At 42.9% G+C, this 27,176-nt stretch overlaps 1 protein-coding gene across 1 annotated transcript in view; it reads right to left on the bottom strand.

Moving 5' to 3' along the window:
• Positions 1 to 371: 371 nt before the first annotated feature.
• LOC308158357 (ankyrin repeat domain-containing protein 13C-like) overlaps positions 372 to 27,176 on the bottom strand; it is a 42,923-nt gene continuing 16,118 nt past the window's right edge. Inside the window, exons 4-13 of the mRNA XM_080531947.1 lie at positions 13,640 to 13,725; positions 12,476 to 12,521; positions 11,321 to 11,387; positions 9,561 to 9,705; positions 7,751 to 7,882; positions 6,614 to 6,775; positions 2,422 to 2,501; positions 1,828 to 1,926; positions 1,592 to 1,692; positions 372 to 1,420 (exon numbers count right to left, since the gene is read on the bottom strand). Of these exons, the coding sequence (XP_080388073.1) occupies positions 1,290 to 1,420; positions 1,592 to 1,692; positions 1,828 to 1,926; positions 2,422 to 2,501; positions 6,614 to 6,775; positions 7,751 to 7,882; positions 9,561 to 9,705; positions 11,321 to 11,387; positions 12,476 to 12,521; positions 13,640 to 13,725 (1,049 nt within the window). The 3' untranslated portion in view covers positions 372 to 1,289. The remainder of the gene's footprint in view (positions 1,421 to 1,591; positions 1,693 to 1,827; positions 1,927 to 2,421; positions 2,502 to 6,613; positions 6,776 to 7,750; positions 7,883 to 9,560; positions 9,706 to 11,320; positions 11,388 to 12,475; positions 12,522 to 13,639; positions 13,726 to 27,176) is intronic.

Here is a 27,176-nt window from a genome sequence, read left to right as displayed (position 1 = left end):
CTAGGCATAGCTTACCTTATGGAGATGGTTATTATTGGGTATGACCTTGTTTGAGGAACTAAAGAATAATTGTTTTAGCCCAGTATCTCTGTCTTTAGTTCCAATTATTGTGAGCACAATATGTGGATCCCTTCTTGACTACCACTCATTAACTTAAAGGACTCCTAAGATCCCAATTATATGTGTGTTATACTCTCCGCAACTCTATTCTACCACTTGTCAGTCCTTCACTAACATTAAAGGACACAGTAGTCTGTACCCTTCCCAGTGGGGCTCACTGTTGGTTGTATACAGTAGGTCTGTTGGGAGAAAGTAACAAGGGCCAGCCTATAGTGTGTGCAAAGAAAAATAAAACAATTGGGATGAGAGGAGAATTTTAACAAACACAATACTGTATGTACAAAAATATCAACTGTCCCCACAAACCAATCACCTTTCGGATGAACTCACGTTGACACTACATAAAAACCTTCTGCAACTTTTCGGGGTCAGAGAGGACATCTACTCCCATGAACACACAGGTAATTAAACAAGAGAAATTAAAAGACAAACATGAATGTAAAATTAAAACAGAGGTATTTACACCTTGGGGAAGAGAAAGGCCTGTTTTTTTGTAACCTGTAAAAATGGCATTTACATTGTACTTCATTGTTTATTCATTCACTCCTAAACATCTACAGATAACTTGCTCTCTGAAACAAAATGTACACCACCTGGTTCATTTACTCTCAGTTTACAAAGGTAGAATATGAAAAAAAACAAGGCTTATACATAATAATAACTTATAATGCCACACTTGCTGCCAGTCAATAGGATAAGACAACGTTGCTCTGGTGTAATTAAAATTCCTAGCATTTCTGTCATTGCTTCCATAAGGATGTGTTTCAGATGCAGTACAAAAGTGTTTTGAATATCGACCGGCACAGTAGGTCCTCCCTCCTTTGCTGTGCAAGCCACCTCAGGCGAGTCCTAACTGGCTGTAGTGCATCTAAACAGTGCCTGAAGTTCAGTGAAGCTACTCCAAACTCAGGATAGTTCATGTTAACAAAACAGTGGAACAGTATCTATTCATCTCAACATCCATCCCACACAGTAAATTCAGTGCTTCACTACAGGTCAGTTCATCATAATCCCTTTAGAAACATTACATACATACATCATCTTTTAACTGAATCTCACACATAAAAACAAAAATCATTGTTTTCTCTCCTGATCCCACTCAATGTAATTTCAATGCCCTTTTGTGGGTGAGATGGTCAGCCCCCCCTCAGGTGTCCAAGCCTAAGAGGTTAAAGGTCGGGGAAGCGGCCGGGGTCCTCTTTGTACTCGTTGGGGATGGTGAAAATGGACTCTTCGAACTCGTCGTAGCGGAATTCTTGAAAAGTCACTGTGGCCGTGATTGTTGGAAAGACGGGGATGTCTGTGGGGATTAATGCCCAAAATAAACATGACATCAGGGAATATCGCATTGACTGGACCAGTCAGAAGGCATCAAGTCAAGCAGTGACATTATCCTCAGTAGCGATCACAATTACACTTGAATAACCCTGCGAAGATATATAAGATAATATTCCAAATGAAATCTGCTTACCAAGTTTGACAGGGAAACCAGGGGGGAGTTTCATTTGCACGAACTCCCGGAGTTTATTGAAGTGCTTGAAGGGTGCGATCACCTCCAGTACGTTTAATAACCTGGAAAACAACCACAAAGAGGATCTCTGATCTTCACGAATGAAACCAACAGAATGAATTGCATCAGCGTCAACATGCTACAGTGCTCGGCTGCTGCTACGGTCTAGACTTTCTAGATGAAGAGACCAGACTTACGACTCAATGCCCAGAGGGAAGTCTTGACTCATGGCTACGGTCGCTTTGAAGTTCTTCTTACTCTCTTTGCATACCAGCTCTCTTCCCAGATGAGGCGCTCTGAGGGAGAAGGGAAAAAAGACGATGCATGTCAGAAAAAAAGATGGTGAACAATGTATTTTTGAGATTTCTAAATCATCTAGGAGACAGGACAGTGAGAGGATGATGGGGAATCTACAACAGTCTTGGTGTGTACGGCAGCTACAGTTCCCTTTGAATCTACAGTAGTATCATTATTGTTCACACAGTGTGGAACATTGCTGTAACACGGCAACACTTGGATAACGGTTCTGTAGTTGGTGGTATAATATCAATGGAAGAGTGTACCGTATTCCTCTACGAAGGACTGCTTTAAATTATAAGGCAAGAGGATTAGACCCTAAACAGTTCATCTACTTTTCAACAACATAAGTGAAATATCAGTCTTCCATTCGCCTACGTGAGCGAATGTTTGAGTGTTACGATGAAGAGTGCACTTGTGAAATTAAAACTGAATTTAAAGTGCGGTGTACTCATGAGAAGGTGGTCATAGACTTCAGTGATAATAACACATACTTTCCGTTCTCAGCATTGATGTATTCCTCCCATGAGATAGTGTTGGGAGAAGGGGCAGTTAGTGACTGTCTCCTCTGAGGCTAGAGAGAGAGAGAGAGAGAGAGAGAGAGAGAGAGAGAGAGAGAGAGAGAGAGAGAGAGAGAGAGAGAGAGAGAGAGAGAAAGAGAAGGAGAGGCCGCAGACAAAACAAAGGGACAGAGTCAGACATACAGTGGGGTGCAAAAAATGTGGGCACCCCTAGTCAAAATGCCTTTTATAATTAATATCTAAGTGAAAGGAAGCAAACCTAACCTATAAATGGTATTTTTAACTTTTTACGGTTTCAAAATAACAAAACAAGGAAAAAGGCCTTGTGCAAAAGTTAGGGAACCCTGTCAGCTAGTACTTTGTAACTCCTCCTCTGGCAACTATAACAGCTTGCAAACGCTTCCTGTAGCCAGGTAAGAGGCTTTCAATTCTTGTTTTGCGATTTTTTTTGCAGAATTCAGAAAGATGTCATGTCACTTTGTAGCATTTAGTGTTCAGGTTTGCTTTCAATCACTTTTACGATTAATTGTAATAGACATTTAAACCAGGTGTGCCCACATTTTTCCACCCCACTGTAACAAACAGCACACTGGGAATGCAAACACCAGAGTAAAGATCAGACACAGCACACTGAGAAATCATAGAAAACAAAAAAGTCAGAGTTAACCTCAGAAAGGACTATGTAGGAAAAACAAAACATGACTTGATCCTACTAAATTGTCAGTTTAATAACTTCTGCCTGTATTCATCTGATGTAAACGAGCTGTAGGGTGCACAACAGCATTTGTGTCACTAGGGGGCCCCAGTGCATCACTAAAGCTTAGATGGAATATGGCCTGCTATATCAACAACAAGAGTAGTCAAATAACTAAATGATTAGGCCTATATATAAGATTATGCTGGCATCAAGCTGCAGGAATGTAAAGACAATAGAAGAAATTCTGACCGTAAAAAGACAGTTATTTCAATAAAGCATGGACTCTGCCCTCCCGTTAACTCACATCACACTCTTCCTAAACAGCGTCCGTAGCCTTGACCTTATGGTATCATATCTCAGGACATCAAATGATGGCCGCAAACAAATAGGGCTACAATTTGCTGGCGAGAGCGGTGTGTAGGAGAGGACATGGTGTGTGTGTGTGTGTGGAAACCAAACATTCAACACTATCTGGGATGGAAGAAAAGAAGGCAACACAGTAGTTTGGTTTAGTGTCCCTGACACACATAGCTCATAGCCAGAAGACTTGGGTAAAACGTCAATTCGTTTGACAATCTTTTATCATCTGTCTCTATGTTTCTTTTCATTATTAAACAGACTATTTTGTATTGAAAAAAAAATATTGTCATTCTTCCTATTTTGTCTCATTCTTCCTATTTTTGATACAATCTAATATACCACGTTCTATTTGCCTACTCCCCTTGAGAAGTCCACCAATACTTTCCATTTCGTGAGCTTAGAATGATAAGGTTCTATCTCCGTTTAGGGCAAAGTTTTTACATTCCATTATGTTTTGTGAGATAGAACCTTTGTATTTTATGAATTACTAACTCAAAAATGTCAAATTTTTTAAAATAACACCACACAGGCATTAATAAACGCCTAATGGATCAGATTATGTAGAAAACTCAATTTTTGACAAAAATGGAGATAGAACCTTATAATTCTAACGTCACGATTTACGCCCCTGCCTCTATTGGTGCTTTGTTGTACGCACATTGCGGTGACACTGAAATAACAACACAATATTTGCTGGAGGTTTTAGTGTTGCGCATTTCTCTTTACCAGAAGCAAATTAGAGCCCATATAGGCCAACACACATATAGGCCAACACACCTGGCCCCTCACCAGGGCACTACAGAACACATGCGCGCACACACACACACACACGCACATATTGTATTATTGTCTATTTGAAAACAGACCAAATGCCATCAGACATCAGACAAAATGTCATCAGACGGCAGCTGTCATATCATTCCAACATGAGGTTCCCTTTAATCCAAACCACAGCATGGAATGTCTTTACTTTCCGTATGAGCCCCATAACCTGTGCGTCACATTTGTTTTGGTGTTTTTGCTGTGGGATTTATGGGGCGTTGTCTCTTGCGCCCTCATTCCGCAGGCACCCCGCTGTTGTGACGGGGGCAGTATACACACAACCTCCGGCCCGTGATCTCCTGGTATGCCACTCCGTCTGTACGGCCTTACCCAGTCACTCTGTGGCACCAGGGGGTTTTAAGCCTTCATCCACCCAATCAATAGTGCAGAGCCCTGCTTTAAACCCCCGCTCTCTGTGTCCGCAGGCGCCGCACTGACCCGCTATGCTTTTCGCAGACCGGGGTAAACAGCGGGACATCACACGCCTAGGCCTGTTTTCCCCCCTAACCTACTTTTCGAAAAACATTTTCCAATTGACAAGAGAAATAATACAATGATACTTACTATCCACTATAATACTAGGTCTAAAATAACAGTTTGTAAACTACAACAACAACAAAAAAATGGACCACAGGGCGCATCCACAAAAACAACCCACACAACAACAACACAAAACCCAGTTCAGGACAGGACTATGAAGAACAATTGAACAGCCAAAACACATCCATTGAGCAATTGTGAGGCCGTGACTTCCCTGTATGGTGGTTTTATGCAACGTGCTTTGACAGAGGCTCCGAAAGCAAACTCTAGAACCAACTAGAGGGACACAGATAGTGAGAGCGTGTTGCCCTGCGTGTGAGAGATGCGGTTCTAACCTTTGGCCAATAGATGGAGGTGCTGTGCTGGAGATTCATGCATAAGGCTGGGAGGGGGGGAGTGAGGGTTCTATTCCACAAACAGGGGGGACAGAGCACGGGCGGTTCTCATTCAATGGTATGTCAAAATCAAATATGACTACAATGAAGTATTTTTCCAAAAACCCATGCAATCAAAAGAGCATCAACATAATGATTCTCTCATGTGGTCCATATGGGACTGGCATGTCTTTGGGTGACTGAGGGAAGTGAGGAGGGACCCTACAGGTGATATCAGAGGGGTATCAGAGGGGGGTGCAGTGGGGTTTGGGTTCTGAGAGGGGCCTACCCCGAGGGTCCAGCGGGAGAGGAGCGTTTCAGGACTGCGGTCACACTGCAGATAACCAAACAGGACCTTTAACAAGCAAACAGGACGCCTTACCCGTCCTCCGGGGCCTTCTCATGTCCACTACAGGTGCGGCTTCTAGGCTGTAGATAACAGTTAGGCCCCCAGCATGGAGCTCCAGCTCCAGGGTCATAGCTAAGAGCTCCAACAGAGGGCCCCCAGCTCAGTGGAGCCATTACTGAATACACAGGCCAATACAAAGAACCTTAGCCCTAGGGGTCCAGCAAGCATTAAGCCTATCAACAAAGGCTACAAATTAACTGTCAGGTTCAACATGGTATAAAGAGTTCGATCCATGTCTCGTGGTTGCAGATCGTGAGCTTAGAATCATAAGGTTCTATCTCCGTTTAGGGTAGTTCAGAGATATTGAGCGTCAATGTTTTTACAGTACATTCCATTATGTTTTGTGAGATGGAACCTTTGTATTTTATGAATTACTAACTCAAAAATGTCAACATTTTAAAAATAACACCACAGAGGCATTAATAAACACCTAATGGATCGTATTATGTAAAAAAAACTATTTTTTTTCCATATTTTCTTTCCATTTTTTTTTCTCCAGATTTTATCCCTTTTTCACCCAATTTGGTATCCAATTGAACCCAACCTAGCATCCAATTATCCCCTGCCTATTGCGTAGGATCCGCCGCACGACCCCGTGGCCGGCAGCCCCAGAGGAGATCGCCAGGCAGACTAGCTGACTGGCTCCTCGAGCCCAGCACCGTTATTCCGGCACCCCGGGGGCGCTGTTGCGCGACGGATCCTTGTCCGGAAATAGTCCTATACCGCCCTCTGGAGCGGCCGCTCAATATGCCGCTCCCTGTGTGCCTCGGCCATATCCGGGTCTGGCGAGACCGGGATTCGATCCCAGTCCCCGGTGGGCAGCTTGCACTAGTGGCTAGTGCTTAGACCGCTACGCCACCGCGGGGCAAAAAAACTCAATTTTGACAAAAATGGAGATAGAACCTTATAATTCTAACGTCACAATATGACTGAGAAAGAACCCCATAGTGGAGCTGAGCTCACCTCAAAGTTCTGCTCTATGAGGTTCCCTCCTTTGCTCAGGCTCTCCATGATGGCTTTGTTCCTCAAGATGTCCTCCTCGCTCAGGTGCTCCCGCCGCTTCCGTGACTCCAGCACCAGCCCGTTGACGGAGTAGAAATCCGCCAGGAAATTTCCCACACGCTCCTGGAACGAACAAACAACAACAAACAAGCCCCCCATAAAGTCACCAATTTCCCTTTAATACAACCTCAAAGGACATAGGAGACAGACAGCAATAGTCCCTCATACACCCCCCCCCCCCGCCCCGCCCCTCACAGTTTGTGTGCTTTCCGTCCAGACTATCACCTGTGGCTCTCTCGGGGGATTATCAGAGGACTCTGCGCTATGTTGCCTTTGAACTTTTGTTTTTGTGAGATACAATGCAGGAAATATGAAATAGAACATGGACATTACTTGTGCGGTATTGCAATGACTTGAATAACAATATGTTTCTTTCTGCCAGACCGGCGGGGGGGGGGGGAGGGGGGGGACAACGACGATGACTGTGATTCTGTAGATTGGCAGAGGTCATGTTTCCAGACAGAAATGAGAGAGACAGAGACACACAGAGAGAGAGAGAGACAGAGACAGAGAGAGAGAGAGAGAAGAGACAGAGAAAGAGAGTGAGAGAGAGAAAGAGAGTGAGAGAGAGAAAGAGAGATAGAGCCTGATACAGAGAGAGAGAGAGACACAGAGAGAGAGAGAGAGAGAGAGAGAGAGAGAGAGAAGAGACAGAGAAAGAGAGTGAGAGAGAGAAAGAGAGTGAGAGAGAGAAAGAGAGATAGACACAGAGCCTGATACAGAGAGAGAGAGACAGAGACACAGAGAGAGAGAGAGAGAGAGAGAGAGAGAGAGAGAGTGAGAGAAAGAGAGATAGACACAGAGCCTGATACAGAGAGAGAGAGACAGAGACACAGAGAGAGAGAGAGAGAGAGAGAGAGAGAGAAGAGACAGAGAAAGAGAGTGAGAGAGAGAAAGAGAGATAGACACAGAGCCTGATACAGAGAGAGAGAGACAGAGACAGAGACACAGAGAGAGAGAGAGAGAGAGAGAGAGAGAGAGAGAGAGAGAAAGAGAGATAGACACAGAGGCTGATACAGAGAGTGAATCCAAACCCACCGTCTTGTCCTCTCTGAACAGCCAGCCCGTCTGGGCCCGGGAGAAGCTGATGGACTTGGTGGACAGGGTGGCTGAATAAACATCACTGCTCATCAGGATGTCCACCTCTTCCTCCGTTTCCATCTCAGACTCCTGGAACACAAGACACAGCATTAATAAGCAGGTAACGGTATCCAACACCTCGTACAGACACAGGGCCACACACCTGTGTGTGTGTGTGTGTGTGTGTGTGTGTGTGTGTGTGTGTGTATATATATATACAGCTCTGGAAAGAATTAAGAGACCACTGCAAAATTATCAGTTTCTCTGGTGTTACTATTTATAGCGTTTAGTATACGTTTTAGTATATGTGTTTGAGTGAAATGAAAATGTTTGTTGTATTCTACAAACTACTGATAACATTTCTCCCAAATAAAATATATTGGCATTTAGAGCATGTATTTGCAGAAAATGACAACTGGTCAAAATGACAAAAATGATGCAGTGTTTTCAGATCTCGAATAATGCAAAGGAAAGAAAAAAAGTTCATATTCATTTAAAAAAAAACATAATACTACGGGCCAGTTTCACAGACAAGGCTTAAGCCTAATCCTGGACTAAAAAGGATCTTCAATGGAGATTTTACATTGAAAGTGTGATTTAGTCCAGGACTAGGCTTAAGCCTTGTCTGTGAAACCGGCCCTACATGTTTTAACTTAGAAAGAGTTTAGAAATCGGTGGAATAACCATGATCAATCACAACTCTCATGTGTCTTGGCATGCTCTCCACCAGTTTTTCACATTGCTGTTGGGTGACTTATGTCATACGTATGTATGTCACTCCTGGCACAACAAATTCAAGCAGCTCAGCTTTGTTTGAGGGCTTGTGACCGTCCATCTTCCTCTTGATCCCATTCCAGAGGTTTTAAATGGGGTTCAGGTCGGGAGTTTGGGCTGGCCTGGCAGGGTCCTGATCTGGTGGTCCTCCATCCACACCTTGATTGACCTGGCTGTGTGGCATGGAGCATTGTCTTGCTGGAAAACCAATTCTCAGAGTTGGGCAACATTACCAGAGTAGAAGGAAGCAAGTTTTCTTCCAGGACAACCTTGAATCATATGTCCTTCACAAAGACAAATCTGACAGATTCCAGCCTTGCTGAAGCACCCCCAGATCATCACCGATCCTCAAACAAATGTCATAGTGGGTACAAGACACTGTGGCTTGTAGGCCTCTCCAGGTCTCCGTCCAACCATTAGACGACCAGGTGTTGGGCAAACTTTTACTCATCAGAGGAGATGACCATCTTCTAGTCGTCTATGGTCCAATCTTTATGGTCTTTTGCAAACCTCAGCCTGGCTCCTCTTTGCTTCTCATTGATGAAGGGCTTTTTTTCTAGCTTTTGCACGACTTCAGCCCTGCCCCTAGGAACCTGCTTCGAACCGTCCTTGCCGTGCACAGCTTCCGTTTGCCATTCATTTTGTAGGTCACTTTTCATTCATTTTGTAGGTCACTCCTATGGTTGTTTTTTTTATTTTTTATTATTTGTATTTGTTGTTGAGTGGCATTCGAATGAGTTGGCGGTCATTCTGCTCAGTGGAGAGTCGTTCTCACCCTCTGCCAGTCTGTCGATTTATTGTCTCCAATGTCCGCTGTTTAACCTTGTTCTTACAACCGCCGTCTTGCAAAATCATATATCCCGAGGCACAAGGCTTTTTGAGGTTAACAGCTCCTAAATAACAACGCAGCTCAGAAGATAGCAGTATGGAGACACACGCTAGCCCTAAAGTGTGTGTGTGTGTGTGTGTGTGTGTGTGTGTGTGTGTATCTAACCTCATGGTGTATCCGCTGGTACACTTTCTGTTCATTGTCCAGCACCACAAAGGACTCTGAAGGGATGGCGTCACCATTGAAGATGAAGCTGAGGTCGCCACGCTGGCACTTCATATCTGTGAAGTCTATCAGGGTGGTGTCCAGTCTGCAGTGAGAGAGAGAGAAAAAGAAAAGAGTGTACAAGCACATGGACACATCCCTGTTACCAAGCAACACAGCAAAGGGTAAAGCTAACTTATACAAAACAGTAAAAAAATGAACCTTTCGGGAAAAACTGTGTTGGCTTTTGCGTTTACTGTTGCTATGGGAGACCAACCATGGAATGAAATTTAACAACAAAGAGAATATCTGAACTTTGTGCTGAGAACAGACACAGAGAGGAGAGCATGGCAGACGTGACTGAGCTGACACTGTCTACCTTTGGAATGTCAATTCCAAGTTATTAAGTTATGCCAATAGTCGCCTTCTCAGCACCATCTCTACAATAACTAATAGACACATTGTGAAACCCATTGTGAACTAAGACAGCTCTGACCCTCAGAAAAAAGCAGATGATAACCTAACCCCCACCACCAAACATATATAGAGTACCTCAGATGTCTGAAAAGTGAGAACAATTGGGTGGGTTGGGGTGGGGGGGTGCTCAGTTTGTGAGACAGGTAACCCCACAACATCTCAAACAACTCTTTCATTTCTCTCAGTGTGTCAAGAGTATGCTAGAGTTGTGTTTTGGTATTTGAAGAAGAACACACCGCCTCAACTTCGCTGCTCGTTGAACATGGGGCTTGTGAAGCGCTGTCTGCCTGCAGCACAGAATACATTAACCTGTCGGTAAATACTTCAAAGAGCAGTCATACCGTACAATCAAACTGGTGAACAGTTGTCTTGCTAATTGAAAGTGCAAAGACTGCAACTGGGGGCCAATTATAATGGTGGAGGGTAGCTACTGGGTAGGTGTGCTGGTAATCTCCACCTAAAAGGGTTTATTTGGAGAGACGGCAAACAGATGCTGTGCTGCTACACCATCGGAGTAATCCAAGCAGCGATTTCACACTCTAGTTAATCACACTTGTCGTTAGCCCTCCTGTGCTTGTAGCTATAGCCTATAAGCTCTGAGGGGACAGGGTGTATACGAGGCCAGGGACAATCTACAGAGAAGGCCCCTAAAAGTAAGAAGTGCTTCAATAAAAGACTCTTTTCAAGGATCATTGACTTTTATTATGAGGCTTTTTCTTTCTTTTTTTTTTTTTTACCATAATGCTCTTTTTAACATATTAACTCTGAAGATGAGGGCATCACTATGGTGACTAGTGTTTTCCATTAATTACCTACCTAATTTGTCTCTCCATAGTCGCATAACAAACCTAACATATTTTTACATGTACATTTTTACATGTGCACAACATAATTTTTACACGAGCAACGCCCGCCCGCCCGCCCGCCCCCTTGACGAAAGACTTTAAAGGATCCAAGGTCCACCCACCACAGTGTCACAACATCCTGTGGGAAACACTGGTCCAGTATAGAAAGAGGTGGATAATTCATCAAGTTTGTTCATGAGTAACAAGAATGACTTGTATCAATGTTTGTACATTGACCTCTTACGATTGTTTAAGTTCATAACTTAGTGAGACCCTGGTCTTAGTGAATATATAACAGTCATATATGATATGCGCTATACAAATAAAATTTGATTTGATTTGATTTGATATGACCCTCTACGCCTACGGCATAATAAAGCACTGCTTGATTTGGCTTACCTGATGTTGATTCCCTGTTTGTAAATTTTACACGCATCTGAGGGCAGAATTCGCGAGAGCAAAGGCACTGCAACACAGGGAACATACATGGAGATCAGGAAACAGTAGGCCCGAGTTTAGAAACCACTTAATAATGAAAACCATGGCTCCTATATCTTCCTGTAAGAGCCCATACCAGCAACAGCATATGTCGTTTTGCAGTTGAATATTTAATGCACTTTACAACCCTTGCCAGGTCATTAAAGAAGTATTTCCAAAGTCCTGTGCCAGCGTTGCACAAAACCACAGTGCAAAAAAAAGATGATTTAGTCCTTAAAACAACAATATCATCAACATCCCTGGTTTAGGGTGAAGTGATGTCAGAAACAGGGTTTGAGGCATATAAAACACAACACTCTGCCCTGATGAGGGAAGCCATTATTTACACTGATCTGATGTACCAGTGAGACTGATGTGAGACTCCTCTGACTCAACGAGGCTTGTGTGGCCACTTGTTTCAATGTAGAACCAATAAAGAGCACCTTGATTAATAGAAGCAAATATAACCCCAAGGCCCCACCATGACTACATCCCCAGAATTATTTTTTTGTTTTGTTTTGTAACACACAGTTACACACCTAGCAACCATTTCCTTAGCATCATAAAGCTATTTAGGTTTTCTTAACAAGCAAGTCAATAATTAACAATATTGAAATGATATGGTCTCAGAATAATTCCTAAAGACAGGAGGAGTCATTTCACATAAATAGTGAATAAACGTGCGTGGGGTCTCACTCAGGAAGTACAAGCACAGTACTGGTGTTGGGAGATGGCAATGACATTCCCTCGCCACCAGGGGGAGTACCATTCAATCTGTACAGGGAAGCCACTCCCTCTGAGGATTACCTCAGTGTTGTAAACAATCCCTCATCACTCCACTCCCTGACCAGCTGGCCTGTGAGCTCATACTGGCACCAGCAGCAGAACTGGAATCCCTAGGTGCCCCCACATTCTCTTCACATTCACATGACACCAGGGTCAGCCACTCTGATAAAGTCTGAAATTAGCTCTAAATCTAGGCCAGGTGAGGGCTTGTTGAATTATCAAAATGACAGAAATATAGTAGATACTTTGAGAACATCTCTTACTCTCCAATAAAAAATCATACAAACTCACCCCAGCTTTGGAAGTCCCAGTGCAACTCCAAGTAGAAGTCTCCCAGCTGGAAAAAATGGAATAACAATTTTTATCACCAATTTAAGTACATCAGCAATAGTAAAAAGAAGAAGATCAGATACATTAGACATGACTGTCAATCAAAGATGGCAGAGCCTAGTTTACTCATGATTAAGGATCCATCTGGCGTTCACATATCAATATATAACCCTCTGAAATGACACAACTGGCCAACCTAATCTCATGGTCATCATAGTGTATATATATACATATACTGTGTATATATATATAGGGTATAGTGGTCTGAACCAACCCTCAAGTGATGTAATACGATGCTTCACTCACATCTATGGGAAATATAATCCCAGAGCCAGAAAGGCTGATGGAGATGAAATCAATCACTGACGTCACATCCCTCCCCTCCAGCCGGCCATGGGACAGCTGTAAGGTCATACCTAGTACCACCTCTCTCTCTCTCTCTCTGCCCCCCTGACTCTCTCTCTCTGCCTCCCCCTCTCTCGCTCCCCAGGTAAGGCACAGCTGATCTAGCAGTGGCTGCCAAGGACCCCAGATGTTTATGCCCACAGAGTAACCTTGACAACATCAAGTCAGTAACAACACTGTGAGGCTCCCCATAGACTGTGTATGCGTGTGTGTGTGTGTGTGTGTGTGTGTGTGTGTGTGTGTGTGTGTGTGTGTCGGAATCACTCTGCCTCCCCACGTGCCAGCCAGGGAGCTTAAGAATGCCACCCTTCCTGCAAGTCGACTCCCACCTCCCACCCTCCCCCATCCTCCCTCCCTCCTACCCGGCCCTGTGGCTGTCGGCATAATCCCTGAGCGATTTGGGGGGGGGGGGGGGGGGGGGGGGGGTGATCCTCTCTGCATGCCGAAGGCCTGTACTCTGGGGCCACGTTGTTGTGATGACAGTAATTAGCCTGTGTGTGAGTGAGGGGTTGAGGGACTGTGTGTGTGTGTGTGTGTGTGTGTGTGTGTGTGTGTGTGTGTGTGTGTGTGTGTGTGTAGGACTCTGCTGCCACATCTGGAGCCAGGCCACAACCTGGTCTGCAGCACTAAACAACACACCACATTTAATATAGGGGGTGGGGTGAGGTGAAGAGAGGAGAGGAGAGGAGAGCGGAGCAGAGCAGAGCAGAGGAACCATACCTCTTTGAGGGCTGTGAGGAGCTTTGGCCTCTTGTCCTCCACTGTCTCTCTGGACTGCTGCTTCAGCTTTCTCAACAATGCCGTGACTGAGAGAGAAGAAGGAAGAGGGGTGAGAACAAAACCATTACTGTATGGTGTAGTAGTGTGGTGTGTGTGTGTGTGTGTGTGTGTGTGTGTGTGTGTGTGTGTGTGTGTGTGTGTGTGTGTGTGTGTGTGTCATGGTTTACAGCTAGGATGCTGAAGTCAATTTAGTAGCAAAACTATCAGGCCAAACAAACTTGATCACACATTGCAATCACACATTATCAGTAATGAAGTAGTTACACAGTGGTAATATTTCCTGAAAAATATTTCCTTCTCAGAATGAATAACAAGACTTTTACAACCCCCCCTCCCAGTATATTGCCAGAAGGGATGAGATATTTTCCAGGAAGCTCAAAGGGAAAGAATCTGAGAGATGAACAGTAAAGTAAACCACTAACGAGACATGTCTGTATGCTCTTTAATGACCCCAGGGATGCAAAAGCCAGCAGGCACTTTTTAATGATGAAGGTCCAGCTTTACACTCTTTCAACTTCATTCCTGACTGGTTGGGCGTAAGCTTGCTTGTTTTCAAACAAATTATCCTGAACTGAGAAAGCCACGTCCGAGTCATCTAACGTTTATTCAAGCGTTGTTATGAGTGTTTATGAGGGGTGGGACATGAGTAGCCCACTTGAGATAATTGCACTGTTTGGGGAGGCGTAGCAAATTAAACAATATCACTGTGCCAGTGAAAAAAAGTAAAATAATAAAATAATAATAATAATCATAATATGATTTTATGACAATAAAAGACACACACACACACACACACACACACACACACACACACACACAATAGTTGATGTCTATCATACAGACTGATGCCTGCTCCATTCATCACCAGTCATCACAGGAGAACACAGGGACCTGGGGCTTTAGTGTTGTTGGTGAAACTAGGCCACACAAACACTCCTCTCCTCTTCTCTCCTGTGTCTTGGGATGGGGGTCTCTCTGGCCCTCTCTGCCTAATGAGTGGCGACAGGCTCCGTATGGGGGCGGCCCCTGATCCTCCCCACCCCTCAGCAGGGGAGAGATGGGAGAGGGGACCCCCAACTCCTGCCCACGGACCACCCAGCAAACATGGCAACGGGCCAACACAGGATTCACAGCTGGACTACTTCTTTATTAGGCTTATAACCCCTGTTAAAACCCCCATGCCGATATTAAATATGTCATCTGCACGCTGCCAGCATACAATACATTACTGTACTGTAGGTGTTAACACTTGACAATCCCCATAAGGAATTGTCTTTTACACTACCTAGTCATGACGCAAGCATAGAGCTGAGCTGAGGCAATATGTCCAGCCACCCCATCACCACCACCACCACCAGTGAAAAATTAACTACACCTACTGATACTGGGCAGCTTCCGAGGACAGTAAATATTGACACAGTGTAGGCAGCAGCACAGGCCTCCCTGCAGCCCAAGGACCAATTCATAATTTTTTTAGAAGTTATTTTTTCTGAGTGGGGCAGTCCCACTCATATTTTTCATTTTATTGACAGATACAGTAGAGATTTTAGACAGGAAGGATGGGTGAGAGAGAGAGGAGGGATGACATGCAGGATATGTCCCCGGCCGGAATCGAACTGGGGACCCTGCAGTTACATGGTCAACGCTTAGCCAAACCCGCTACGCCACCTAAGCGCCCGACCAATTCATTATTGGTTACACTAAGACAGGCCACAGCTGGCAAGGCTAAATTCTAGCACATACTAGCCTACTAGTTAAAGAAAGACAGACAGAAAGACAGAGCAGTGTGTAGCAGGGCAGGGTGCTCTACTTTTCCAGTTCTGGAAAATCTGAGTCTAATTTGACAAATCCCTTCCCTCGACAGTGGCCTTTGATGGAGAATTTCCCCACCAGTCATCGAAGTAAAAAAAACAAGTTACAAAACATAGCACAGCATTCAAGAGGGTTTTCTCTTTTGAAACTGTCAACTGTCTAAATGAGTCATTAACAGAGGACTTTCATTAAAAAATAAACATATTTTCTTGAATGTTCTGTTTATTGCCGTTATCAGTGAATGATCATGAATATTAGGGGTGCAACGGTTCTCTTTTTTTTTTACGGACGGTTCGGTTCGCCTTCCACGGTTCAATACACTAGTGAACCGTGGCGGTTTTCGGTTTATCCTGCGTTTCATTCAAAGTCGGAGGGGGAGTTGGTCTGGAACGCAGCTGCTTCTTGCTCAAATGTTTGTTCATGGCGAGCGGAGTTGAGAACATGGCAACAGTTTGAGGAAGCCCTGGATTGCAAATCTGCGTTGTGGGGTCATTAATTCTGGTTTTGAATACAGCGATGAGGGAATGAAAACAGTGAGCAGAAACGTGTGTCGCAGAAATGCTTCACGCGTGTCGTATAAGGGCATAATATGCGCACAATGCATAGGGCTACAGCTGGTACAGCTCTCATAGCTAAAGTGCATTTTTACTTTCATTACTATCTTTCCTATACCAGTCGTCAAGCCTAAGAGGCACATTTGAGACTGCAGTTGATGAAACCGTAAACCACTCGCATACGTGAAACCGCTATAAATAGCTCTCTTAATATGTATACTTTGTGGAATGGATTAATTGTCATTGTCAGAGCTGCCAAGTCTCATGCTTTGGCCGTGAGACACACGCATGGCAATGGCATGTTGTGAATGCTCTACAGATACGCCCCGACCCAGGTGCACATCACATGCGCCGTACCCACATCAACCACATCAACAACATCATCTTACACTGGAACTGAAGAAAGGGGCAAGGGAGAAACAAGGGAAATACCCCTGCTGTTTTCCTTGTTCCTTGTTCTTTCACAGTATCTGTTACGTCCATGTGTGTCCTTTCATCTGTGTCTCATTCATCATTCCATTCCCTTCCAATCAGAGGGTTAGGGTTAGTGCATTTGTCTTCAGGGTAGGTTACTTTTCTTCAGGGTGGGTCTAACCTGGGCAGTTTTAAGTGCCGCTGGAAAAATACCTGTAAGTAGGGAGTGATTTAAAATGGCTAGTTTGACCTCAGACACAGAGTTGTAAATGTCCTTGTGGTGGGTCAAGGTCAAGGGGGCACGTAGGCGGTCCGACCTGTGGCACCACTTTGTGACACCAATTTAACATTTCAGTATCAATCACGGTAAACAAACTCAGTCAAGTTATGTGGTGGCGGCTGTTCAGTGCAACACAAACCTAGTCTTGCCTGAGTCATGCACATTCTAATAGTAAATGGTAAATTGACTTTTTTGCTGCTCCAAAGATGCTCCAAAGCACTTTACAACGGCCTCTCATTCACCCATTCACACACATTCACACACCAATGGCGGCAGAGTAATTCTAATATTTGTTATCTTAGGCACTGGCTCTGCCTCCTGCGCCACAGCCGCCCCGATCATCCCCAACCTAAACCTCATTTGCAATCAAGTCAAGTCAAGTCAGCTTTATTTGTATAGCACGTTTACATACAGCAGCAGCTGAACCAAAGTGCTTCACAGGTGTAGAACAGGTAAGGTGCAGGATCAGGGCTGCCAAGTTTCACCAAAAGTTTGGAGTGAGATTTTTTGGCGGTGGAGCGACCCAAAACTGTGCGCGTTTTGGCAGCTCGCGTGAACACAGGTTCAGAGCTGCCAAGTCTCACGCAATCGCAGTGAGACTCACGCATTTCAACCAGTTCTCACGCTCTCACGCCACACCTCTATTTCTCACGGCGAGAAATAACAATTGTTTTACGGGACTTTTATTTTTTAAATTCCTTGAAAGAAAGCTACCGGACATGGGTTTCGTGGCATCTTTCTGCACGCGCGTTAACTTGAGTCTGCAATCGAAGCGGCAGGCGAGCGCTGATGGAAGAACCTGTGTTCACGGGAGCTGCAAGAACGTAGCAAGCAGTGTTGCCAGATTGGGCTATTTTTGGTCACATTGGACGGGTGGATTCGGCAGCTTTTAGACCGGTTGGGCTGGACATTGTCAATTCCGTCTGGCAACCGTGGTAGCAAAATATGTGCATACATTACAACATCGTATCTGGTAGCCTACTGGACTGGGTTGCACCAATTTGGCGTAAGTCATTACTAAATGCAGGCATTTAGTAGTTACTAAACCCCTAGTTGTTACTAGCTAGTTTCAAACTAGTTGTTTACTAATTTCGGTTGCACCACGCCAATCTTTTGCCAATCTTAGTTAGTAAATACTCAGTTTTGGTAACTGTTTTTTGTTTCTCTACTGTAACATAACTAGGTACATTATGAATAATAATAATAATAATAATAATGAATAATAATGACAATTTACAATACAAATACAACAATTGTTGTTTTTTTTTTATTTTAGAGTCGGTAGGCTACTGTATTTGTTTATTAAGATTTCATAAATATGATATATTGTCTGAATATTTTGGTTTATTGTGAACAACATGTAAAATTGCAGGAACTAGCACAAATAATTGGGTGGGAGAGAGGGGCCGCCGCTGCCAAAACGCGCACAGTTTTGGGTCGCTCCACCGCCAAAAAATCTCACTCCAAACTTTTGGTGAAACTTGGCAGCCCTGCATGGCTTGTAAATATATTTTAGTTTTAGGACGTGTTCAAAAGCAAGGACTGTGTGATCATCTAATTATGTGTTTTTAGCATGTTGATGTTCTATCAGCATGTTGTGATGTTATTAAAATACAGTTTAGACATTCGTAGCGCTGTGCTTGGTGTTAGCAGCGTTTGCTTACGGTTTCATGACAGAGAGTTTAACCTAATATGTGCCTGAGGTCTAACAACATTCAAATGAGTCTAACTTCGTCATCTCTTTTCGGATTTCAATGTATGACATGTCATTTGAAAGCTTACAATCTGCAGTTTCAGTAAGTAATGTAGCCTGCTGGTTTATCAAAACACTGACTGGTGTCACATTTGAAAGTGTTCTTTTTTGTTGTTGTTTATATATATTTAGATTTGTTTATATTATACAATATACCAGTCATATTCTGGAATGTGTCTAAATGTTAAAGTTACATAAGTATAAGCAAAATAAAGTAAAGTAAGTTTGTAAATAAATAGTAGCATTCTTTTCTCCTTACGCACAAAAACACGTACCAAAATACCGAAACTGTGACCCAAAAACCGAGGTTCATACCGAACCGTGGACCAACTGAAACCGTTGCACCCCTAATAGTTGGGGGCCGTAGGGATATTTTGGTGCAAATTTGTGCAAAAGCACCAAATTTGGCCCAGATGTAGCTCAGAGTATGCTCTAGTGATTTAGCCAGGGCGCCCGAGCCAACGACCTCCATGGCGGCCAAATCAATATGGCCGCCCTCTGAAAAAGGTTTCGGCTATAACTTTTGAACCAAATGAACTAGAAATGCAAGCTTGGTGTCTATTTTATGTTTTTTGACTATTAGAAACACATTAGAATGCTTATATTCATGATTGGGTGTGTCTGGACCCCTCATTTGCATAATGCAAATGTTTTGTTTTGTTTGGCTTTTGGGTCAGGTCGATTGGCAAATGTCAATGTCCTTGCTGTGACGTATTGCGTCGGTCTTGCAGGTGTGATGGGTGCCGCCAAATGCACTTCTGACATTGACATTCTCGGTTGCAGGTTGGCATCTGTATTAGCTGCACAGGGTTTGAGGAACTCTGGACCATGGAGGACGATATCATTGAACACTCGTAAGGGTTCAGCAACAGATGTTGTGAGACAGTTGGACGGGAAGGAGCCGTCAAATGTGTGGGCTCGTTGTAAGCAGTACTTGTGTAAAACCAAGGTGGCCCTCATCAACAGAATTGCCTCATCCTGAGCCAATTGTTCCTCTTAGCCACTTGTTCCTTGTTTGCGATGTAGGTTTCCCTCCCCTTCTGGTGTTCACTCTATTCAGGCAGATAGCTGAGGATATGTTGCTTGAATGTTGTTGTGTGGGGTTCATAATCAGACACAAACACCAGTGTTCTTTCATAAGGTTCCTGTAGAGTTGCCGTAATAGGAGATTGTGAAGGAGGATCTGAATCCTCAACCAAAGCAACTGTGCAATAGTTAGATGGTCAAAGGTTGTCCCCCACTCACTGGTAGATGCTTCCCCTTCTGACACCCTGGCCTGGCAGTGTCATGAGATGCTTGCCGTTTTGCTGAATATCGCAACATGAGATAACATTTGGCATGTAGTACACACCTGCTGCGTGCACATCGGAAGCTTCTGTAACTAATCTACCAAGAAGCTATTTTTTTTTACAGGATTCTGCCCAGCTTTTCAGATTGAAATCAACATTATCTGTTACTGCCTTGTGAAGGTCATCCATATCCTCCCCCTCACATAGGCTATGACACAATGAATGCCACAGGCTTTGGGTTGACATGATCGAAGCTTTTTAGGACTCACTACTAAGGAGGATCCAACGTCATACTTTGGAGCCCTTTTGACACGACAACTACTACAGTAGCTTCTACAGCGTTTGTGATACATAGCATTATGTGTTTTAAGCGTTGCTGCAATACCTGAACCGTCATTCAACTGATCAATTGTAACATTAACAGAAGAAGGAAGAACATTAGCAATAGCTAAGAAATCTTTTTTTCCCTTTCTAGTGATACAAGTCCTTCATTTTTGGGTCTTTGCAATGGTTCATCAGCATCTCATTGGCAGAGACAGCATAGGTCCCAATTAATGGTCCCGCTACTAGAGGTAGAGGTAGAGGCCATATTGTGATGACATAATACATGACTTACGTGAGATTGAGGAAATTGTAGCCTACATGTTGTCGTTGCAGGAAATAGTAGTTGTAGACAGAAGTAAAACAAGACAATACCTTATTTTCAGCATGTCTCCTATCAATTGAAATGATAAGAATGCATATATGACAATGGGCTGTGTTCGTGTAAACAGAAGAAGGCATCAGTCATTGTTATCTTGATAGCTAGCTTCTGTAGAATATTACAGGCTGGCTCCACTACTAGCGTTGCGTCACCTCGCCATCGGCGTTGTATTAACTTGACGTTGTACCTGCTCCACCGTCATTTGTTGCATATAAAAATATCGTTTTTTCCACCTCAAGTATCAGCCGTTCGTCATCCATTTCTGCAACAAGCTTCAAGCACCTGTGGTGATTCGCAATAGCTGCGACCAGGCACGAGCTATAGAGTAGTTGGCTACAAGCATTTTCAATCTGGTATCTTCTCTATTAGTGGATTAACCGCTGTGGTGATTTAACTGATGATAAAAAGACATCAAGTAGACATCAATTATAACCAACAACCAATATACAATAGTGAATATACATTCGTGTTCGCCATCAGAAATCAAACTTTGCCGAATTTTTACTTTGGACGCAGCCACAACGCAACGCGGACGCAACGTAGGCAGTGGAGCACCTTTCATTGATTACAAAAGCAACGTTCCCTGGCTGACAGCAATTCCGGACGCAACGCAGCGCAGACGCAACGCTCGATGGCCATAGTGGAGCCTGAGCGTTAGCTAGCCAGCTAACTAGCTAGCTAATGTTGTGAGGTGCAGAGAGCGGGATCCTGGAATTATTGTAAGATTATGAAAATGACTGATGATGAATGATGAATTATAACTTATGTGAGGAAGAAAATAGTAGTTGTACTGTAAACAGCTTTTAAAAAATTCTAATTCAGGGGAGCTTAGGTGGCATAGCGGGTTAAGCGCTGACCATGTAACCGCAGGGTCCCCGGTTCGATTCCGGCCGGGGACATATCCTGCATGTCATCCCTCCTCTCTCTCTCTCTCACCCATCCTTCCTGTCTAAATCTTCACTGTAACTGTCAATAAAAAGGAAAAATATGAGTGGGACTGCCCCACTCAGAAAAAATACTTTTTTTTTAAAGCTAATTTGGTTCAAACGTTATAGCCAAAACCTTTTTTGGAAGGCGGCCATATTGATTTTCCCAGTGGTCGCTGGCTCGGGCGCCCTGGCTAAATCATTAGAGCATACTCCAAGCTACATCTTGGCCAAATTTGGTGCTTTTGCACACATTTGCACGAACATAGCCTCATATAGCCCTAAGGCCCCCAACTATAATGAATATGCAATTGAATATCCTATAGCCATTGAACTGATGAATGAATGGACTTTATTGTCATTGCTACAGTACAGGTACCAAACAACGAAATTTAGGAGGGGTGGCTCCCCTGGTGTTAGGAAAGGAAAAAAAAAAAGGAAATAAAAAAATAAATAAAAAAAATGATGTGATGACAGAAGAACTAGCTATGGGATTAGGCTAGGCTATGATAGTGTTGACCCCAGAAATTGTGAAGCATGGGACAGACCAGAGAAAGATGGGGCAGGTGTTGGTAGGTCATGAAGCAGTCTTCATCTTCAGGTTGATAGAAAACAAGTCTGTAGCCAACTAGCCATATACCTATTATACTTGAGTTGACAAGCTTACATTAACCAGGTTTGAGTTGAAGCACCCTATTGTTGAAGCACCCAGCCAGCTTTGGGTTAAGGCCAAGGTGTGACTGCTAAGCACCAATGACACTACACATTGCAGACACCCATGGAAAAGTTGTTCATTGTCTTATAAACACAAGCAGAGCAGTAACAGGCTTTTAGTGAAGCACATAAAGTTTACACAAATGCGTGTGGAAAAAGTGAGTGTGGACAAAAATAGAGGAACAGAACACGTGATTCGTCTCCATCTCTCTTTTCCTGCAGCAACATGTATTCCTGTCCTCGCTAAATGTTTAGGTTCTATTTGTGGTCAAGTTGACAAAGTCAACCGAATTTCACAATCATCAGTATCTCCTTTGTACTGGATGCATTTCAAAGAATAAATCGGTGATCATCAGACTCACACTTGTCTCAACTCTGAGATGTCCCAGAGACAACCAAATGGGATACTTTAAAACAAATAGGCCTACCTACAGAAGCGTGGTGACAAACAATGTTTTATGCATGTCAAAGAACAAATCAGTGACAAGCAAATAACCAAAAAAGAATCAGACATAAAAAGACCCAGCACTAATGAAAGGCGGGAGTCAAAACTGCCCCATGGAGACTAAGGGAGAAATCACTAGAGTAGAAAAGACTATCCTTAGATCCCATCTATGTTCAGAAGGGCCTGCTGAGAGGACAACTTTCTACTTCCTGGTTAACAGTGTCGTCAGCAGCTTTGAGTTTCTTTCGGCCTTATTCGCTGAGAGGTTTCCATGCCAATACAGCTCATAAGCAGCAACACAGGCCCTAGGATAGTGAGCCTGCTAATTTCAGAAGGTCTGGGCAGTGATTTGATAGGCTAACCATATTTGCTTCTGATAGTAATAGTGAATAGTAAACAGCCCATATATTTCCCGCAGCACTACTCTCCTGCCTTAGAGTCAGCCAGGAAAGCACTGTAAAATCCGACAGCCAGGCAAAGTTTCACAACAGGCAAGATCAGCTGGTTCTGAGTCAACTGCAAACCAGGAATAGAAATGATTCATTTTAGCGAGGGAGGCGGTATGATAAAAAAGACCCAGAAGTACACACCTATTAGGAAATAGGGTCTGGGCTCTGGGAGAACTGCGCCTCAATCCACACAAATTCATGTGTGACCAATAATGAGAGAATATGTGACAGGGTTTCATTAAAAGGTCCCCATCTCGGCAGTTGTGAAACCTCACAATCGAGCCAAACAAGTCTTGTTGTGAAAAAATGTGTTTTCCGGTTTTTGGCATAGGACGACAAACGAAGCGATGAAGAACCCACTCGATATCATATCCAACAGTTTTACATTCACTAAATACCTACATTTAGTTAGCAAAGTCGGGTGGGGGGTATTATTCGTATTAGTGTGGCAGTGTGTGTAGCCACGCCCACCCCAGCTGTATGTAAGGAGCCATGTGTGTGCGTCTGGACCTGTTGACAAATTTACAAGATGGAGGCTGCTCTCGCTAATGCTATCAACAGAATTTCAAAAGCATGCAGAAATATTGACAGTGGGCAATTAATTAACTCCTTCATACTGGACTATACATAACGGGAACTCCGAACTCCGAATCTGACGATGACAGATGACAACGGAATTTCAGACATTGATCGTTGTCTGCAGACAGACCTTCTGCTGTGTTCTTGGGTAAGTTTTAGTGAGTTGGGTCAATGACGGCTTCTAAAAAGTTTTTTTTTTAAACTTTGTTCAAAATACATAAAATTTATATTTTTGAGTATGTGACAATGTGCTTAAACATGCCGCATTTGTTAATTTGTTTAAATATATTTTTTTACTGTATTTCTAACTTAATTGCTCAAAAACTGTCAGGTGGCGCAACCAATTATTTGTAAAAGTATTTATATTTTCCTATTATTTATTTATTAAGTGAAATCTTTGTCATGTATCTATTATCTATATCTATCTATATCTATTAGACAAAAAATATATATATGTTTTTGGGCTGCTTTTTCCTTCACCGACAGTGGCATCTAAAATTATTATTTTATTTTATTTTTATTTTTATTTTAATCTTTTTTTAAATTTGTTTTTCCAGATTTGATCCCTTTTTCACCCAATTTGGTAGCCAATTGAACCCAACCTAGCATCCAATTATCCCCTGCCTATTGCGTAGGATCCGCCGCACGACCCCGTGGCCGGCAGCCCCAGAGGAGGCCAGACTAGCTGACTGGCTCCTCGAGCCCAGCACCGTTATTCCGGCACCCAGGGGGCGGTGTTGCGCGACGGATCCTTGTCCGGAAATACTCCTATACCGCCCTCGGGAGCGGACGCCCAATATGCCACTCCCCGTGTGTGCCCCGGCCATATCCGGATCTGGCGAGCTGGGATTCGATCCCAGTCCCCGGTGGGCAGCTTGCACTAGTGGCCAGTGCTTAGACCGCTACACCACCGCGGGGCTAACATTATTAAAATTAAAGACATTATAATCGTGAAATGTTTAAAAGTGTTAATATATATTTAAGTAGACACAAATACACATTTTAGAGCATCTTGGAGCTTTAAATAACAGTATTTATTCCATATAGTGGCATTAATTGTGGTTGCGCCAACTGACATACCGGTTGCACCACCTGACTTTTGCCACTGATTTCAAATTAAACAGACTTCTACTTGGACACCTGCATTAGCTTTGACCTATGCTAGCAATATCATACAAATCATTTTAAAACAGAATAGTCGTTTTATGATAAAATAACCTTTTCCTAGTTTTACATTGGTTGTACCACCTGACATGGAAAATATACCCTCCTACCTCTGAGGTGAAACTATCTATTTTTATCAATATTTGAGAGCGCTCTACAAATCTTTTCACTCAGCCACAGATGTCAGACAGGGTCCTCTGGATGATGAAACATTTGGCTGATGCAATAGTCTCTTGATTTCAAAATAAAAGTCCCATGTTTACGGTTGTGCCACCCTGACATTTGAGGAAAAAAATGTACGGGACAAAAGTTCCTCAACTATCTCAATAGCTTTAAAACTATTGTTATTTGTAAATGTGTGTTTATTTGAAAGATTTCAAACATAAAATCATGCCACAGTATTTTATATTGAATATATTATTATTAAAATACCACTTCTAACAGTGTTCTTAATCTGTTCCTTAGTGGAGACGGTTGCGCCACCTGACATTTTGGGGGTTTGAGATGCTAAAACACAAAGTAATCCATATTATTAGAATGTACTGACAATACATTCAAACTAACCATGTTGTATAGAATACAATCATATATGACTTGAATTGATTAATCTATTTTTAAAATGAAATAATATACATGACACAAAAATATGCACGTCACGTCATTGACCCAGTTACATGTGTTGTTTACTAGGATTTTGTATTGTTTACTTAGGATAGCCAAACAGTTATTTGATGTTTTGTGAGTAAGGTAGATAGCCCCGTTGTTAGCATCAGTTATCAGACCACTGAAACTGCTCACCACAATTATGCCACCCCTCTCCAAAACTAATGAGATGGTGGGAGGAAGAAATACGTTGTCAAAGATAAAACATAATGAATAAATACATTTGTTGCAGACCTACTAACATGTAACATACTGTACAGTATGTTTCATGCACCATTTTAGTGTGTTTGTGTGTACCAGCTAGCCAAACAAGTGTTAGCTTGTTAGCTAGCTAGCTAGCTTTGTTAGAGATGTAATAGATTATAGAAAAAGTAAATGCTTTTGTAATGAACGGTAATGTTATGTGGAATCAAAAATAATGATTAATTCATTGATATGTAGATTTGCTGTAGAATAATACTGTGAATTGAAATGATTTCACTAGTCAACTGTTACAGAATGAGGAGGTGAGAGGTTCTGAGAGATGACACCTTGATGAGAGTCACCAGCACTTCAGGTATTTGTCATTGTCATTGTATAAGCAATTCTATTTTATGAAGATAGTAGTAGTAGGCTATTTTGTAAAAGTGGTGTTGGTAACAGTAGGCAATCATTTTAAATGTACTGTCTTCTTTTTTTATTACAGCGTTGATGCCCAGATGGGATGGGAAGGAACTACACCGAAGTCCCACTAGATGCTTTATAGACTATAATGATAAATGCATACACACAGACACAACATTATAATTTTTTACCATTCTATTATTGTGTTGCTCAATTGTATCTTGCCTAATTTCCACTGAATTTTACTCTCTTGAATCATGAATATTGAATTATTATTATTATTATTATTTAGCTATTTAAATGTGTCAGCCCTGCAATTTTGCTTCCTGGGGTTAGCTGACAACCCCACTGACAGATGACAGGTAGGTAATGACAGGTAGTGTAATGGGGGAGTGGTTGTCTTGAGGGTGTGGTTGTCTTGAGGGAGTGATTAGGGTGGAGTTAACCAGCTATTGTTCCCACCCATTACCTCTGTGAAAAACGTCTCTGAAGACTTCAAAGTCTGGATATCTCAGTACGATGGTTCAGGGGGTATCACCATTAAAATATCCATTACTTGTTTCAGATTTCAATGTATGACACATCATTTTAAAGCTTACAATCTACCCTTTCATAATCTGGGAAAAAATGAAAAATGTTTTTGCCCTACTTGGGGACTTTTTAACCATGCCATGTCACATATATTATCACTTTTTTGGGGGGGGGGGGTTGTTTTAATTGCTTTATTTCGTAAAAAAAAAAAAAAAAAACACTAACTAACCAAGTAACTAATAATGTATTTATGAAAGTTACCAGGTCACACAGACTAAAACTGATGCTGGGATAGCCGGTGTGTGCCAGACAGGTTCCTGATCCTCTCCAGTGAGTCTCTTACTCCTTTTAACAGTTCAAAGGCCTCCTTTGTGCTGAGTAAGGGCCACAGCAGAGAGCGGACAGTGGTCGTCAATTTCAGAGTGACAGTCTCAGTCTACGTGTAACCCCCCTGTGAAGAGGCAATTCCAAAGCTAAATCACAATCGACAACTAGACTTGTCCATGGCTTCCTACTCCCACGGCCAACATGTTTTCAAAAGAGGACCACTTTAAACTGAGAGTTCCTTCTTCCTCCCCATACAAGATATATAAGGCAA

The sequence above is a fragment of the Nansenia antarctica genome, assembly GCF_963989245.1.
Source record: "Nansenia antarctica genome assembly, chromosome: 1".
Taxonomy (NCBI): domain Eukaryota; kingdom Metazoa; phylum Chordata; class Actinopteri; order Argentiniformes; family Microstomatidae; genus Nansenia; species Nansenia antarctica.
The sequence above is the reverse complement of the archived record's forward strand: the minus strand, read 5'-3'. Positions and strand labels throughout refer to the sequence as shown.